This window comes from Leuciscus leuciscus (genome assembly GCF_965113295.1).
Source record: "Leuciscus leuciscus genome assembly, chromosome: 22".
NCBI lineage: Eukaryota > Metazoa > Chordata > Actinopteri > Cypriniformes > Leuciscidae > Leuciscus > Leuciscus leuciscus.
This window is the reverse complement of record NC_138746.1, coordinates 33,701,807-33,720,800: the sequence shown is the minus strand read 5'-3', so window position 1 is coordinate 33,720,800 and position 18,994 is coordinate 33,701,807. Positions and strand designations below refer to the sequence as shown.

At 45.7% G+C, this 18,994-nt stretch overlaps 1 protein-coding gene across 1 annotated transcript in view; it reads left to right on the top strand.

Moving 5' to 3' along the window:
• The window catches only part of LOC309487111 (uncharacterized protein), a 39,209-nt gene extending 24,448 nt beyond the window's left edge, over positions 1 to 14,761 (top strand). The window contains exon 3 of the mRNA XM_082154658.1: positions 12,840 to 14,761. Coding sequence (XP_082010784.1) covers positions 12,863 to 13,504 — 642 coding nt within the window. The 5' untranslated portion in view covers positions 12,840 to 12,862 and the 3' untranslated portion in view covers positions 13,505 to 14,761. The remainder of the gene's footprint in view (positions 1 to 12,839) is intronic.
• Positions 14,762 to 18,994: the final 4,233 nt, after the last annotated feature.

Sequence of the window (18,994 nt, the reverse complement as noted above, 5' to 3'; positions counted from 1 at the left end):
CACATAAAAAAGGGAACAAAGCGTACAGCGCATAACCCTTACCATAAATATGGATTTTAGAAAGTGCACGAAACGAAAGTGCGTGTACTTATGCCAGTCCGAATCCAGGAAGGCCTGGTGAGGCCTCAAACCTGGCGACCACAGCATGTGGGAGCTCGTACTCAGGAAGGCCGGTGAGGCCTGTAACCTGGCGACCAAAGCAGGTGGGAGCTCATACTCAGGAAGGCCAGTGAGGCCTGAAACCTAGTGACCACAACCTGTGGGAGCTTACTTTCAGGAAGGCCTGGTAAGGCCTGTAACCTGACAACCACACCATGTGGGGGCTACTTTCAGAAAGGCCTAATGAAGCCTGTAACCTGATCACCCCTGAATGTGGGAGATAGCTCAAGAGGGAAGCGTCTGTCGTAATCCATTGCGACAGCAAGACGCATCTAAAGTGGGACCCAAGGTGAAGACCCGGAGTCTGAACCACATAAAAAAGGGAACAAAGCGTACAGCGCATAACCCTTACCATAAATATGGATTTTAGAAAGTGCACGAAACGAAAGTGCGTGTACTTAGCCATTCTGAGTCCAGGAAGGCCTGGTGAGGCCTGTAACCTGGCAACCACAGCATGTGAGTCACAATGCGTGGGAGCTCACATTCAGGAAGGCCTGATGAGGCCTGCATCCTGACATGTGGAAGCTCACAACCAGTGAGGCCTATACCCTAGCGACCACAGTGAGTGGGAGTTCACATTCAGGAAGGCCTGGAGAGGCCTGTAACCTGACATGTGAAAACTCATAACCAGGAAGGCCTAGGAGGCCTGAAGCCTGGTGACCACTGAATGTGGGAGGTTAATACTCAGGAAGGCGGAGAGGCCTGAAACCTGGTGACCACAGTATGTGGGAACTCACATTCAGGAAGGCTGGATGAGACCTGTAACCTGACATGAGGAAACTCATAACTAGGAAGACCTGCGACCACCATGTGTGGGAGCTCATATTCAGGAAGGCCTAGTAAGGCCTGTAACCTGGCGACCACAGTATGTGGGAGCTCATAACCAGGAAGGCCGGATGAGGCCTGTAACCTGATGACCACAGTATGTGGGAGCTCACATTCAGGAAGGCCGGGTGAGGCCTGCAACCTGACATGTAGAAACCCATCACCAGGAAGGCCGGTGAGGCCTGTAACCTGGCGCCACAGTATGTGGGAGCTCATAACCAGGAAGGCCTGGCGAGGCCTGTAACCTGGCGACCACCGTGTATGGGAGCTCATATTCAGAAAGGCCTGGTGAGGCCTATAACTTGATAACCACAGTATGTGGGAGCTCATATTCAACCACAGTATGTGGGAGCTCATCCTCAGGAAGGCCTGGTGAGGCCTCTGACCTGATAACCACAGTATGTGGGAGCTCATATTCAGGAAGGCCTGGTGAGGCCTCTGACCTGATAACCACAGTCAATTCCTGGGAGCTCACCTCAGGGAGGCCCAAGCGCTGTCCGGTTGCAAAATGGGGACTGTCTGGTCAAGGAGGCCTGATAGGACCTACTACCTGACCAAGAAAAAATCTTTAGATTTACTTTCTTACCCACAACATTTTGCCCCAGACTCTAAAACAGGAGACGTGGTCTGAAAAGAAACAGAAATATGTTAATTTCACATTTTACAAAAAGACCAGAATTACACCTGCTCTTTTTGTTCACTGCTCATCATTTTAATTCCTCAATTAAAATGCAGCCAAAAACACTGGATAACGCGATCTGGATGATAGGCTGAATTACTAAATATCTAACTTCTTAAAAAGTCAGATAATATTCCATCATTTTAATTCATAGAATTAAATTCCGCCATAATCACCAGACAATACTGTTTTAACATTTATACGTTCTCGTAATCTACACACTGCCTCGGCAAGCTCGAGAAACGAGCCCTTAAAATATATTTGGCTTTCATCCCTTGAGAAGAAAGTCACCAGGTGCGAGGTTGAAACATCCGACAGCGCACGGATTTTTTCTTTCTCACGCGCGCCGAGATATTTCTTAATGAACACTGCCAGCACCCTCAGGAACTGACTGTGAACGCCTCGTACCCAAACAGTATTGTTTCACAGATCGCACGCACCACAGCTCAGATGCTGAACCCTCTTCCCTCGAGAAAAGGGTCCGACGAGAGCGGAGCATCTTTAAATGAAAAACGCTCACAGTTTGCACAAGAGGCTCTCCCGCGCGCTTCAGCGATATTCTCAAAACAGACAAACAGTCCCTGAAGACGAAAAGATGTTGTCATGTGTGCAAGGCTCCCCTTTATACATCCAGGTCGTGCGTTAATCATTCAAGCTGATGATTCACGGGCTGTCGCCGGTCAACATGATTGACGTGAGTTGATATTTGATTTCAGACACCTGTCACGCCTGAGGCGTTCCCCATAGCGTCATTCTGACGTAGTGTAGAGTTCCCTTTCGAAAGGGAACCCCTTTCTCACCTCAGGAATGTAAGGTGTTTTTATTTATATACTTAATTATTTAGCTAAAACTTTGTTTACATTTTAGTAGTATATGTTATTATTTATTGGTTATATGTATATATATATATTAATAATAATTTAATTTAAAATAGAAATTAGTTTATTTTTTAGAACCGTGTGTGTGCGCAAAATGATATTAAATGATTTACTTATTTCATTTTTTGAAAATGTAGTTTTCTGTGTTTAGGTGTACATGATAGAATATGCAGTTACGGTACAAACATCATTATAGCTATGGAAAGCCATAAAAATTGAAACCCCCGCATGGACAAAAATTGCTGATTGAATCTTTTCATATAAATGAGATTTATGACGACTAAGTACAGTTTTTCAACAATCTAAAGTTTTTGAACAGACATTGTTTAATAACAAAATCATTACAGTAATCTCCTAAAAGATAAATAGAAGATATGAATGTATTGAAACTTTAAATATTTGATTTAAACTTTTAAGGTTATGCTTTTAAATGAGAGAGAGAGAGAACCACTCTGTGATTTTATATTATTTATATACTTTTAAAGAATAGAATGTGTTATTGGAAGATGGATTTTATGCTTTTTGTTTATCTAAAACAATTGGTTTCAGTAGATATTTTTATAACCATTTCATTTATATACTTATAAAGAACAGAATGTTTTTTCAACTTTAGTTGGTGTGAGATACACTTCACAGTTTCACTGTTACCTATGGAATGTGGAGGAGCAGAAGGAGGGGGATGTCAGAAAGCAGAGGACGCACGCATAGACACACAGACACGCGCGCGGCTCCTTTACTGCTTTGACACACATACATAGATGCGTGCTCCCTATGTTTTGAGGCAGTGTGAGGTCATTCAGGAATGACTATATGAATTCAGTAAAAACAAGTTGTGTAAAACAATATTGTGAACCCATTCATAAACTTGTTTAACTCTCTAAACATTTAACTGATTGTAATTTTGTGACATTGTTTAATCACAGTGCCTTGATGCTCTCTGGAATACGATGTGCTCTGGCTTTTACTTTGAGAAGCATTCTGATCTGTGAGTTAGAGCCCCACTGGTGTAAAGAGAGGCCAGAGGGCCCTGATTTCTAAACACGTAAGATGATTTTTTATTTCCGTGAACCCGTTTCATACATTGCATTTTTTGTGGACATCCATGGTATGGGCATTGATGTGTTAAGAGCTTATTCAACTCTCTAAAATAAGGTAAGATGATTTTTATTCTTTTGATTATCTAAAGCTGAATTATTGGTTTCAGTAGATTTTTATATTTTAAAAAGAACGTACTCGGTTACTAACGTAACCTCGGTTCTCTCTAGAAGAGGGAACGAGTACTGCGTTTTGTAAAAACGCTACGGGAAAAGTCTCTTTTCACGAAATACTGAAGCAAAAAATTATCCTTAATTTTCATACATGTAAAGCGCGTTGCGGCAGTGCTTAGCTATGGCGAGACGGCTCGCTCGCTCATTGGCTGCTCTGCAGCAACTGCATAAGCCTATCGAGCGAGGCCTGAGGTGACGTCAGGCCAATGAGGACGCTTCGCGCCCTCCTAGCCATTTCCCGCCGAGATGGGTGTGGCTAGCCTCTATATAAGGAGCTCGAGAAGGCTGATTCACTTGATTTTCATCGCCGAAGCGAACCAGAGTGAACCGTACGCACGGCAGAGAACGCAGTACTCGTTCCCTCTTCTAGAGAGAACCGAGGTTACGTTAGTAACCGAGTACGTTCTCTTACGAGAGTCCTCTCGTACTGCGTTTTGTAAAAACGCTACGGGAACCCCTTGTAAAGCGCCGTGCGTGCTGGGATAAAGACACCAATCACTGGAGCAGACCAGGTGTACAGTGCATAATCACCAGATAGACTCACAAAGAGTCTGATTACATAATTCCCCATATTGCAACGTCCACGGACGTAAAACATGACCTCACAGAGAGAGTCTAGAGACAAGAGGGGATTCCTCTGTCCTTATAAGGTTGCGTCAGCAGACGCGAATATGACATAGCATAGACAGGGTGGGGAAACCTGAGCTAAATGCGGGAAATGTGGGTCTTACACAATTCTGCCCATAAGACAGTCGGCAGCGCATTGCGCATGCGATTTCAGTGTTCTAGTTAGACAGCTGAATCGGCTACACCGATAGTAGCTTAGCCTGCAAGGCGGGAACCTCTAGGTTGTAAAACCTAATAAATGTAGACGGCGAGGCCCAGCCCGCCGCCGTACATATATCCTGTAAGGAAATCTAACTCCCAACGGGCACTGGAGGCCCTTGGCAGTATAAGCCAGCGCTATGGCGTCAACTATCCATCTGGATAGGCTCTGTTTCGAAACAGCCATTCCCTTGGAACGTCCACTGAACGAGACAAAGAGTTTCTCAGTCTGTCTGAAGACAGCAGAGCGGGACACGTAAGCTCTTAAAGCCCTAATGGGGCAGAGAAAACTTGAGTCCCCTTCCTCACTTGATCCCGGCAGGGCAGACAGGGAGATGACCTGAGCCCGAAATGGTGTGTTGAGGGATTTTGGCACATATCCATGCTTAGATTTGAGTATGACTTTAGAGTCATTAGGTCCAAACTCTAAGCACGTTGGGCTCACAGAGAGCGCGTGCAGGTCGCCTATGCGCTTCACTGAAGCGAGAGCCATCAAAAACACTGTTTTGAAAGACAAATGCTTGAGGCTAATAGATTGGATAGGCTCGAAAGGGGCACCTTTCATGGCCGCCAAAACCGTAGAAAGGTCCCACATAGGAACTGAAGGAGGTCTGGGAGGATTTAGCCTCCTAGCTCCCCTGAGGAAGCGGATGACTAAATCGTTCCTTCCTAGAGACTGCCCCAGCGTTGTTCTGGAAAACGCTGTAATAGCCGCCACATAAGCTTTGAGCGTGGAAGGGGATCTGCCCTTATCCAACAGCTCCTGTAGGAAGGAGAGAACCTCCGTCACCTCACAATTGAGAGGTGATATGCTCCGAGCTGTACACCAGCCGGAGAAAACCGACCACTTCGAGGCATAAAGCCGCCGAGTCGACGGCGCTCTGGCCTGAGTGATGGTGTTTATCACTCCCTCTGCGAGGTTAACGGATAACCGTTGAGCGCCCACACGTGAAGCGACCACAGCTCCGGGTGCGGATGCCAAATCGAGCCCCCGGCCTGCGAGAGGAGATCTCTCCTCAATGGCACTGGCCATGGAGCGATGTCTGCTAGCTGCATCAGGACTGGGAACCATGCTTGGTTCTTCCAGAACGGTGCTACAAGCAGTATTGAGCATTTCGTTTCCTTGACCCGCTCTAACACCTGAGGCAGGAGGGAGACGCGGGGAAAAGCATAAAGCGGGCAGCGCGGCCACACGTGGGACAGCGCGCTGTCGTTCTTGGAAAAGAACACGGGGCAATGAGCGTTTTCGCGGGACGCGAATAGGTCCACCTCCGCTCTGCCGAATCTCTCCCACAACAGCCGGGCTGTTTGTGGGTGTAGAGACCATTCGCCCAGGGGAATGTTGTTCCTGGACAGTCTGTCTGGGCCCACATTCTGGAGCCCAGGCACATGCACTGCTCTCAGCGAGCGCAAACTGTGCTGAGCCCATATTAGGAGGCGTTTCGCCAGCCTGTACAGGGATGTGGATCTCAGACCGCCCTGGCGATTTATATAGGACACCACGGCCGTGTTGTCCGAACGGACTACGACGTGTTGGTCCTTGATGTGGGGATAAAAGCGCGTTAGCGCGTTGTGCACTGCCAGCATTTCCAGGCAGTTGATGTGTTGGAGCTTTTCTCGTTTCGACCACAGGCCGAAGAACGGTCTGCCCTCGAGCAGCGCTCCCCATCCCGAGGTGGATGCGTCGGTCGACACCATCCTCACTCTCGAGGAAGTCCCCAGGCTTACACCTGATCGGTACCAGTCGTCTGCCAACCAAGGTGTCAGGGCTGTGACACAGCTCTGATCGACCTTGAGATGCAACCGGCCGGACACCCACGCTCCGCGCGGTACTCGCGCTTTCAACCAGAACTGCAGAGGGCGCATGCGGAGCAAGCCCAGCTGGAGAACCGTTGATGCTGAGGCCATGAGACCTAGCATCCTTTGAAACGTTTTGAGCGGGGTAGACGCGCCGCAGCGGAAAGATCTCGCCACGCGCTGAATGTGCAGCACGCGCTGTGGCGACAGCCGCGCTGTCATAGACTGTGAGTCCAGAATGGTACCCAGAAACGAAATCGTTTGACTGGGGTTCAGTGAACTCTTCGTCCAATTGACCGTGATACCAAGGTTCTCGAGGTGGTCGAGTAAAATGGTTTTGTGCTCCACGAGCTGTGATCGTGATTGAGCTAGGATCAGCCAGTCGTCCAAATAGTTCAGCACTCGCATGCCTCTGAGTCTGAGAGGAGCGAGCGCCGCGTCCATGCATTTCGTAAATGTACGAGGTGCCAGGGACAAGCCGAACGGAAGGACTGTATACTGGTATATCTGACCCTCGAAGGCGAATCTCAAGTATCGCCTGTGACGTGACGCTATCTGTATTTGAAAATACGCGTCCTTCAGATCTATTGACATGAACCAGTCTCCTCGACGAACCTGCGCGAGAATTTTCCTGGTCGTGAGCATTTTGAAACTGCGTTTCACTAATGCTTTGTTCAGCCGTCTTAGATCCAGTATGGGTCTGATACCACCGTCCTTTTTGGGGACTAGAAAGTATCTGCTGTATAGCCCCCGTTCGCTTTGAGCCAGGGGTACATGCTCTATCGCCCCTTTGCATATCAGTTTTGATATTTCGGCGCGAAGTAGGTGTGCTACTTCTAAATTCACCGTAGTCTCGACGCGCGCTGTGAAGCGGGGAGGGCGTCGACAAAACTGTAGCGAGAATCCTCTCTTTATAATGCCTAGCACCCAGTCCGAAACCCCTGGAAGCGCTGCCCATGCTTCTGCATGGCTGGCTAAGGGCTGGATGCGAAGCGCGCTCTGTTCGCCGTGCGACAGAGGTGCTTCGAGGTGCGATAACATAGGCGTTATGCCTGTGGCATTCGAGGCGGGGGGCGCGCTTAATACAGCGGGCAGAGCGCTCGTCCTCGACCTTACTACAGTGCTTAACTGAGTGAGGGAGGTCTGAGCGAGTCCCGCGGGACTCATGTCTGCGAGTAAACGTGGGCGGGAAGCGGGCACATTTACTGCTTTGGCCGCGCTGCCTGTCTGAGCAGAGCGAGCGCGCACAGGTTTCGTTTTTACAGAGAGCCTGTGGTCTGTGAGACATAGTGTGTGTGGGCACTGGGGAGTGGGCACTTTCACTATATTGGAAGCGCAATCGACCTGAGTCGATTTTATGTGCGCGAGCCCTAAGTGTAGGGCTGTGCTTGTGTGTAGGGATGGGCACTGAGGAGTGGGCATCGACACTACATTTATAGCACCAACGGCCGTGGCCGGGACACCAGAAAATACACTCTTTTCGGGATATATCTGGGTAGCCGTGAAAACGGCTTTTGTGTGCAGGCGAGCGGGCAACTGTGCAGGCTTGCGTCTTGCAGAAAACGCTGGAACAGTCGCAAGTCTTGGGACTGAAACAGCGGTGCGCTTGGGTGAGAGACCGGCCGCAGCGGGGCTCACACACCTGCGCTTCCCTAGGAGTGCTAGGACTTCTTCGGGGCTTCCGGCTTCACCACAACCCTCGGTCGAGGCCCGCGCTGAGCAGGGCGTCGGCTGGTAGAGCGAGAGCGGGACCTAGAGCTGTGCTGCTGTCGCTGCTGTCGCTGCTGAGAAGGTGTGGCGGAAGGCGGGGGCTGATGCTGAGAGCTTCGCGGATTCTGTTTATCGCGATTCGCTGCAGAACCGGAGCGCTTCGGCAGGAAGTGCTTAAAGGCTTGGGACGCTTTCTGGGCCTCGGTAAATCTCTCCACGAACTCGGAGAGAGAAGAACCGAAAAGGCCAGCGGAAGACAGCGGGGCGTCGAGAAACGCGTTGCGCTCGGAATCAGCCATTTCCGTGAGCGTAAGCCATAGGTGCCTCTCAGCAACAGTGGCGGAAGCCATACATCTTCCCATGGCCTGTGCAGCAGACTTGGTAGCGCGGAGTGTTAGATCCGAAGCGCTCCTCAGATCCGCGATGCAGATAGCCTCCGGTCCCATCTCGTCCAGCTTACGGAGGAGATCACCTTGGAAAATCTGCAGTGTAGCCATGGTGTGTAGCGCTGACGCAGCCTGCCCAGCGGCGGAGAAGATTCGCGCGAGCAGCGTCGACGTCATGCGGCAGGCTTTAGAAGGCAACACCGGTTTAGTCCGCCGTCCAGCAGAGGGCGGGCAAAGGTGGGTCGCTATCGCCTGTTCCACCGGCGGAAGTGAAAGGTAGCCTCGGTCTTTCGCATTATCCAGGGAGGAAAATGCTGGCGACACAGACGAGCGCGCTCGCGCAGAGTAGGGCGCATTCCAAGCCTTCGCCACTTCTTCGTGAAGCTCAGGAAGAAAGGGGGCGGGCTTAGATTCCAGAGAAGTGCGCTCACCAGGGAGGAAGCTACCATCCAGCCGGGTACGAGAAGGGAGTTCCGGTGCAGACCACTCGAGGCCGAGGCTCGCCGCGGCCAGCGCGAGTACTCGCATGAGCTCCTTCTCTATGTTGGCTCTCGTAGTGGGCTTGCGGGCAGGAGGCGCGAGGTCCTCAGAGCTCGCCCAGTCCTCGCTGCCTGAAGCTAGCAGAGAGCAGGAATCCTTCTCTCTCGACGCGGCCTCAGAAATGACTTCCTCTGATGAAGCGGCGGCAGACTGCGGGCGCTGAGCATCAGGAAGTGAAACAGGAGAAGCCGGTGAAGCAGGCGGGCAAACCGGCGAGCTTGGTCGAGCTGGAGCGGGTTCCGGGGCCCGCTGCGAGCGGCGCTTCTTACGGCGCGGCAGCGCGGCGGGGAGTGCAGACTCTGAGAAGGATGCCAGGCGAGTCCGCAGAGTCACCATCGGCAAAAGGTCGCAGTGAGGGCAGCCGCCGTCAGCGAGCGCGAGTGCTGCATGGTTCTCACCCAAACAGGAAACGCAGATGACGTGTTGGTCTCCCTGGGCGAGTGGGGCTCGGAACGAGCCACATGAAGGCATCTTTAAAAAGACGCAGCTCTTTTAGGGGGTGAGTGTCGCGGCGGCGAACACACACACACACACACAAACAGAGTGATAAAGGATATATAGCGCCGGAAAGCGCAGCAGGTACGGCTGTAGAAGGCGGCGTTGCCAGCAGCTTCGAGTGGCTCGTCCCGCTGAAATGCTTGCCTCAAACGACGCTTGCTTCCTCGTGATCCAGCGATGCGTGAGCTTCGCTGAAGAGATGAAAATCAAGTGAATCAGCCTTCTCGAGCTCCTTATATAGAGGCTAGCCACACCCATCTCGGCGGGAAATGGCTAGGAGGGCGCGAAGCGTCCTCATTGGCCTGACGTCACCTCAGGCCTCGCTCGATAGGCTTATGCAGTTGCTGCAGAGCAGCCAATGAGCGAGCGAGCCGTCTCGCCATAGCTAAGCACTGCCGCAACGCGCTTTACATGTATGAAAATTAAGGATAATTTTTTGCTTCAGTATTTCGTGAAAAGAGACTTTTCCCGTAGCGTTTTTACAAAACGCAGTACGAGAGGACTCTCGTAAGAGAACTGAATGTTTTTCAACTTTAGCAAGATATTTTATTTTATATTATTGTGTGAAATATAAAACATTATTCTCACTTTCACCGTGCTCAGGAATGTGGAGTGGGGTCCTGTTTCATATGTCAGAGCTCGCAGGAATAGGGGGGCGCGCACACACACACACACACACACACACACACACACACACGGCTCCTTTACTTTTTGACACACATACATTAGAGGCGCGCTCCCCATGTTTTGAGACAGTGCGAGATCATTCAGGAATGACTATATGAATTCAGTAAACTGAAATACTTGGTTCGGTAGATTTTATAAGTATTTCATTATATACTTTTAAAAAACAGAATATTTTTTCAACTTTAGCTTAATTATTTTTGTGACCCATTCGTATGGACAATGATGTGTTTGGAGCTACTTCTTCAACTCTCTCTAAAATAAGGTAAGACAATTTTATATACTTTTATCTAAAACTAAAACTATTGGTTTTAGTAAGCTTTTAAAAGAACAGAATATTTTTCAACCTTAGTTAAATTGCTTTAGATTATATAATTTATGTTATACACTTTTAAAAAGAACTTTAGCATGATAATTATTATATAATTTATATTATATAAAGGATGTTTTACATATGAATGTGAAATAACTAAATGTTTTTTCAACCTTTAATTGTTTTAGATGATATAAAGGATAGAATGTTTTACATATGAATGTGAAATAACTAAATGTTTTTTCAACCTTTAATTGTTTTAGGTTATATAAATTATAGAATGTTTTATATATAAAATGTGAAATAACTGAATGTCACATATATGAAATAACTGCAGGCGCAGGCACAAGCCATATAACCACACACGCACACACATAACTGGGACAAAGTTCAAACATCTGTTCTATTTAAATAGGTCAAAAACTAACCGTCAAAACTATGATTTAGTACTAGCTAGGTCACCGGGGCAAAAGCAACTGTCAAACCACATGATCGATAGGCCAAAGGTTAATCCCATGACCTCATAAAGGAAGTTCAACCCATCAATCATAAGGTCACCGGAAGTTCAACCTGTCAAAAGGTCAAAGGTCAAAGTCATTAATCATTTTGACACTTGCCGTAGTATAAGGACTACTGTGATGTCATAAAAATCCCTGATCCATTTTAGCGTAAGTGAGAGACGTAAGTTTTGAATGCTTATATCTCCTAAATGCGAGTTTTGTCATTGTTTTGAAACACACCAGCTTATTAATAACTTTAAAGGGATACTTCAGGATGTAGCATTAAGCTTTGTATTAGTAGAAAACCTGTAGTATTTTCGAATTACCGTGCTTTCCACCCTCATATCCCCCTGAGACGAGAGATTTATGTATTTTTTGTCTGGAAAAAATCGCATTTTTTGGCCAGAGGCGAGAGACTACAGCCAGTAGGAGGAGCTGTCCCGCATGTTCTCAACCCGCCCATAGAGGGATCTCACTCACAGAATGTACACACAGTGTCAGCCATCTTTCTTTGGAAGCTAAGCTAACAGGCTCTTGTTCTGTGGAGAAAGCTGAGTAGTAGGGGTTACCATCCTCTTTTTCCCGGACATGTCCGGCCGTCGAGATCGTCCAAAATGTCCGGGATTCGGCTTTTGCTTTCTGCAGTCGCCATTCATTGTTTACATGCACACCTTTTGTTTCAATCTAACTGAATTCATTCCGATTGGTGAATCTGAATGTAGTGTTTACATGAACGCTAAACAAGTGATTGGTTGATGTGCGTTTTAACATTGCTAAGAAATTTCCCGCTCCTCCGTGAGAGATACGAGACCGGCGTGTCTCAGTAATGACGCCACCGGCCTCGCGCCGTTCTCCCGCGCCCCTCAGCCTCGTCCTGCTCGCCACAGTAAACATGATGAATGGCGACTGTAGAATGCAAAAGCCGAATCCCGGACATTTTGGGCGATCTCGAAATACAGGGCAAACTCGTTTGGAGACTCACTAGTAGCCTAGCCTTGTTGTTTTCAACTGCGCTCTCTTACCGGTAGGCGTGGCTTGGGAGTGGCCTCCTAGGGCAGCGAAGCAAGTGCATTCTGGGAGTTGTTGTCTTTCATCCACATAAGCCAAAAATAAATTTTCTGGCTTTTCTCAGTCTAGAAAGCTCCAAATTCAAAAATAATTTCACATTTCTTCTACATAAATGACCTATTTTAAATACACATTCATCTTTCCAGAGGTGAAGTATCCCTTTAAGGCTAACATATTCATACTAAAAGCTAAAAAACTTATTTTGATTTCAGGGGGCCTTTAAGTATCACATGGTTAGCTAACACTGGATTGTATTGAAATCCACAGTAAGTCAGATCTCCCGTGCGTGCTTGTAAGAAGAGCTGCAAATCGTAACTTGTCAGTACGACACAAGGCAGTGCACCGGGTTCTGGATCAGAGCCATGACTGTTGCTCACAGGCTAAACAATATCTCATTCAGAGACTGAAGAAGCTCTACTGAAGTTCCTTTCTTCCAACAGAAGACTTTTTAATATCAGTATCTCAGTATTGACTCTCTTGGGACCAGTTTTATTTTTTTAGGAGAGTATATTTACCCATATACTTATATTTAGGATATTTATTTATATATATCTTTTATATTTAATGAAATATCTGTTATGTTTTTTTGGTCTGCCTACATAATTTATCTGTTTTTTTTAATGTTTTATAATGTTTTTGTCTAGTTTATGCTGTTTCTACACGTCTACATGAATAAAGTTTGATCTATTCTTCCGTCTCGCACACGCAGGTCTCAGAGAATCCCTCTCCGACATGATCCTGTGCAGTCAGATGAGTTTTGCAGTGTTGTCCTGCATACTGTGGCTCGCCTCTCCCGCCGTCCTGCGCTCCGAATTCAAGGTGGCCTACGTGACCGAGCGCAACGTGTACATGTGCACGTGTGCGCAGGATCCGGGCCTCTGTGAGAAGATGAACTCCAGCGAGTTCAACAACTGTAAGGATCAGTCATCAGTGTTGCAAAGGGCCGAGAATCCCAGTCCGGTTCAGAAGAAGCATCTGACGGTGTTGTACACCTCGCCTCTGAATGTGGCCCTCCTGCTCAACAACTCTGAGGTCCGGCACCTGACGCTGGTCCAGTGCAAACCCGCCGACGACCAGCCCATCCCGGTTGAGTACTTCACCGTGCAGCGTTTGGAGACTCTAACGGTCCAATACCCGCTCTGGAGGCCTGGACAGAGTCACGACGTCGTCATAGGGAAGGACAGGGACGCTCCGAATCAAGAGGAGCCGAGAATCGCTGTCATTCATACCTCTGTGTTGACCGGGAAATCAGAGCTGAAGTCGTACACAGTCCAGACCAAAGTGGATCGCAGAGGCATGATGTCCTTCCCGGACATTCTTATGTCTCGCGTCGCGCTTTCGGAGATGAGGATATTCGTCACTTTTCTGTACTGAGAGAGGCATTTTTCTGAGAGTGGAATTTAAAGTCCCCCTGTGGTGAAAATCAAGCTTTTAATGTTGTTTATATGTCTATGTGGTGTTTTTAATATGCAAACTATGTGAAAAGTCATGAGTCGACACCATTGCTGAGTATTTTCCTCCTTAAAAGTCTACTTAAAAAATGCGTGAAATCACTGGTGTTTCTGACGTCACAAACTACCTTGTAACCAATCAGATCAACGTGTGATCGTCAACGAGTGGATCTCTGAGCTGAGTGAGTGAGTGGAGGCGGGGCTCATTTGCATATTCATAGAACCGCGAATACTTAAATGAGGCAAGGGTGTCAAGTTACATTCAAGGGAAAAAAGTTTAAATGTGTCATTTTGATTCTCAAAGATGAGTTTTAAGGGATAAAATGATTGACTACAGGGGGACTTTCACTGCTTCATTGTACTGTAGATGTAACACAGTTGTTGCCGTCACTATAACACAAATAGCTGTTGTGCATAATTAGTCATGTATATACAGCTGTGGCCAAAAATGATGTCCGGAGGGGATATTTGTTTTGAATGACCCTACAAGTTCGATTAAACCATCAAAATATAAGGAAAATATTTTCAATATGAGGGAAGAAAAAAACACTTAATTTGGTTAAGGTATTTATCACACACAATTATTTGGCAAAATAAAAGGTAAACTACAGCTATACAGGTTTTATTTTACTATGGAAATATGCATAGAAAAACAAAAAAGCATACATTGACTACAACATAATCAGTTATTTTGTTGGTTCTCTCTTGTTTCGGACAGCCTGGCCAGAAATGATGTCCGTTGGCATGTTTTATTGTGCTGTCATCACAAATAAAACAATCAACTCCAAGCACAACTATGCAATATGCTTACAAAATCTTTAACAAATTTTGAATAATATTTGAATAAAGGCACTGTCGGTTTTCCTAGGCCAGAAATCACTTTTGGCCAATACTGTACATAATACAATTAAATTGTATAAATAATTATAACATACATTTCAAACACCAAATTCTTTCTTTCAGAATAAATCATTGTACAAACTTTATTATGATAAAAAAAACTAAAACAAAGTCAGAACAAAATCATTTTCTGAGGATTGTAATGTGGGCTTTGCACATGCACTGCTGTTTTATTGAGGATTTAATTCTCTTTAGATGATTTGTATTTACAATAATTATGAAATAGAATAATATTGTAATTTAAAAAAAAATTATTTATATAATAAAAAATAGCAAAGAATTGTGTGCTGCTGTTGTGCAAGACTCACGACCAGAGTCCCAGTCGGTATCGTTATGATGTCTGTCAACCCAACTCAGGCTCATTGCAGAAACATGTCTCTGGCAACAATTCTGCAAAACCATTACGCTGCTTCTCGCACGTTTTGCGAAACTTTTAAAGTGAAATAATCAGTGAGTGGGCTAAAAGTGTGTTGAGTTTTATCAGAAACAGATGCAGGTGGCAATGTTTTTATTACGTTGGTTTGTGGCAGTTTGGAAATGAAATGTCAGGTGAGTGGTTTGTGGCAGTTCGGAAATGAAATGTCAGGTGAGTGGCACTAAAAGGTTAATACTTTGAAAATAACACTAACCCTCTCCTAAACCATATATCCAAAATATACAATATACATGTTGCTTCAACATTTTAGCTTGATTAGCCTAAGTTTTGAAGCTGTCATATCGGGACTCAAGTGCAAAGCTGTAGGTCTATTAGGTGAGCTACTGAACAAATAATGTACTATAATGACTCAAGACGTTGTTCTGGTGTTTTATTTCAAGACATTTTCCAGGTTTCTTCCTTTAAATGCTAGTGCGTGTGTCTCATCCCAAGCCTCCAGCGCTAATTCCAAACTGTCATTTTAGAATTAGTGAATGGAGGAACTGAGGCTTGAGCTGTTGATAGTTATATGCTGATGACTAATGACTGTTATATGAGAGAGAGAGAGAGAGAGAGAGAGAGAGAGAGAGAGAGAGAGATTAGATATCCCTTTCGAAGTCGATCTGCGACAAAATCAGATATACTCATTATAATCAGTGATGCTGTCAACACTAGATGCGGTGCGACACAACAGCTTACTCCCTCCGGCAGGCCCGCATATGGGGAGTTGCTTGATGCAATGGCCCACGCCACGGACAGGTTGAATTTTACTCATTGTGGAAACTGTGGTTCCTAATTATTGAGATCCAACATTTTCCTCACATTTCAAGATGAAAAGAGAAACATTTCAGGTGAAGCATAATGCACTTCTTACCTTCGAGACTGTGTTAATATCTAGTATATTACCTTATTATTTTTTATTGTGAATTAGGCTTATCATTATTGCTGATCACTGTTGATATTTACTTGGACCCATTGTGCGAGCTGTCTCTTTAATACCGCATGGTTTACATGTTGCTGCTGATTGGACTGACATTTTTGACACACCCACCAAACAAGAGAAAACGCATCTCAAACCCCGTTGCACATCGTTTCCAGGAAACATGCCGTCCAACCAACCGTAGCAAAACGCTGTGCACCGGTTAGAGCTTGAACGTGCTCCTGCTTACAGTTTTTCTCAGTCGCTTTGGTGCATTTCTCAGATCAAAAATGAAATTCTCAAAACTACTTGTTCATCACATCACATCATTAAGTCACTTGTGCACATCATAAAAGCAGTTTCTCATTCTTTTGAACAAGTTGCGATTGCTTTGGTGCATTCATGCAATTGATTATGTACAATTGTCTGCGGTTTCAAAATGTATTAAATAGTTCTCTGTGCAATAGTCTTTACCCCTCAAAACATCTAGTCATTAGTTCATCATATAAGTCATTAAAGGTGAACTAAGTAACTTTTTTTTACCTTAACTGAACAGCTTCGGAGTCATTGGAATGGTTATATTACTTATTTCGGGTTGAATGGTGGTCGTTTCGCACCCCCCTGGTGCCCGTGAGCGGAAAATACGCACTTGCAACTTTGAGCCGGCGGGCCGCCGGCCGCCGCGTCAGGAAGTCTCGCGTGATATCAGGTCTCGCGATGTAAACAATTGCTTTACGACCAAAAGAAATCTGCTAAAATGCTGTCATTATTGCGCTCCCTCACGCTGTCCGAACCCGAATGAAGAAGACGTTTTAAAGAACGTCCCATCTGCTTTGATGTCGTTGATCTATAGCCTCTGGTGTCTGAGAATCACCAACGAGTTTTTACAACTGTGTTGTCAAATATCTATTCCGAAGCTGTGGGGGGAGCTCTAGAGAGAAACCTGCGAGCAAAAAGCGAGAATACAGCGGAGAAATCCCGAAGCTACTGAGTGCTGCTTTAAAGGGATAGTTCACTTTGAAATTAAATTTTGGTATGTTTTAGCTTACCTCAAGGGCATCCAAGATGTAGGTGTCTTTTTTTCCGCAGTAGTTTCAATTTTTATATTTTTAGGTCAAACCGTTCTTGTCTGTCAGTCATATAATGCAGGTCGATGGTCACTGTCTCAAAGAGCATGCACAGAGATATAGATATAGATATATACACTAGATGTCGCATTAGCTACGGTTTCGCAGTAGCCAATTCGACATCTAGTGTATATATCTATACCCGCCCGCGCTCAGATCATTTGGACGCAGCTGTGTTCAAGAGGTAAAAACGATATAAATACTGTTCGTTTTCTCACACAAACCGCTCGTTTCGTGTCTTAGGCCATCAATGTGTACTTACGATGGGGAATTGTTTAATTTGGACGATGGGGAATTGTTTTAATTTGGACTCTGTGCATGCTGTTTGAGACAAGTGACCATCGACCTGCATTATATGACTGACAAGAACGGTTTGACCTAAAAATATCAAAATAGAAACTACTGCAGAAAAAAAGACACCTACATCTTGGATGCCCTTGAGGTAAGCTAAAACATACCAAAATTTTTTTTCAAAGTGAACTATCCCTTTAAATGCAAAATGGTTGATCTAGTTGTCTGTCAAGCATATTTTCTACACATTTCTATTAGACTTTTTGTAAATGTGCCATGAATTGATGAATTGTGCAGGTGAATCTTGACTTTCACCAATGAAGAGAATGTAGATCAACCAATGAGAAACCAGTTCTCTGAAATAGCTCAAAGTTGCATCTCATGAACCTTCAATTGGCAAGCATATATCAGTGCTGCATGCAAAAGCAAAGTTCTGCCTAAGGGGTCTTTCCTGTGTTTGCCTTTCTAATGGTGTATTTTTCGCCTTTGTGCCCCTATTTCTTTTTCTTTTATCACAATACTATTGTAAGGTTTTTTTTTTTCTTTGTCAGACCACTAGTAAAGTTGTAGCTGTGAATCCAATCCAGTCTCTTTCAATCAATAACTCACATACAGTAGTGTGTAAATTTGTACTTTTGAAATGGATATATGGCATACAGAAGAAGCGCAGCTTTGTACATTTGTACAATTGTACTTTTGCCATAGTTTACATCAGGTAATACTAACAGAGTGCAGTGTTTTATTGACAACATGACTAAGCAATCTGACTGTCTTATCCGTACACAATGACACAAGGACTTGTCATTCTGGTGGCACTGACATGTTCATTGACACATATATTTACTTTTGAGAGATGAACTAAAGATTTTGAGCAAAAGACTGGCTTTTGCAAGTAATCCATGGTGTTTTGCTATTTGTACGAATTGTTTTGAGAAATGCACTTACTGTTTTGCAAATGTCGAGGATGATTCGAGAAATGCACCAAAGCAACAGAGAAAAACGTACTCGGTTACTAACGTAACCTCGGTTCTCTCTAGAAGAGGGAACGAGTACTTGCGTAAGTATCTTACGCTAGGGGAAAACCTCTTTTCCTCGAGATATTGAAGCCAAAAATTATCCTTAATTTTGCAATAATGTAAAACGCATTGCAGCAGCATGCAGACATGGGCGAGACAGCTCGCGCGCCCATTGGCTTCTCTGCGGCAACTGCACCAGCCTATCGATAGAGGCCCCTCATGACGTCAGAACCAATGAGGGTGCTTCGCGCCCAATACGTCATGTCCCGCCGAAAGCGGGTGGGGCTAGGGCTATAAATACGGCCCAGAGAGGCTGGTTTGGTCAGTTTTTTCATCGCTGAAGTGAATCAGAACGTGACGCATGCACGGCAAGATACGCAAGTACTCGTTCCCTCTTCTAGAGAGAACCGAGGTTACGTTAGTAACCGAGTACGTTCTCTTACGAGAGGTTCTCTCGTACTTGCGTAAGTATCTTACGCTAGGGGAACACAGTGTAAAACGCCGTGCGTGCTTGAGACATAACACTAAAGTCCCAAGGGCAGGTGCCCGGGGCTCATACAGTGCCTAATCACAAGGGACTCACAGAGAATCCGGGAAGAGGGGCTAGAATAGCATCATTCCTGTAATATAGAGCTCTGATAAGAGCATATTATATCAAGTGTTCCACACAGCCAGGGCGAACACGGCCTGGACTGATAGATATGGGGGACTTACGCACTGCCCACAGAAGTATATATACGATCAG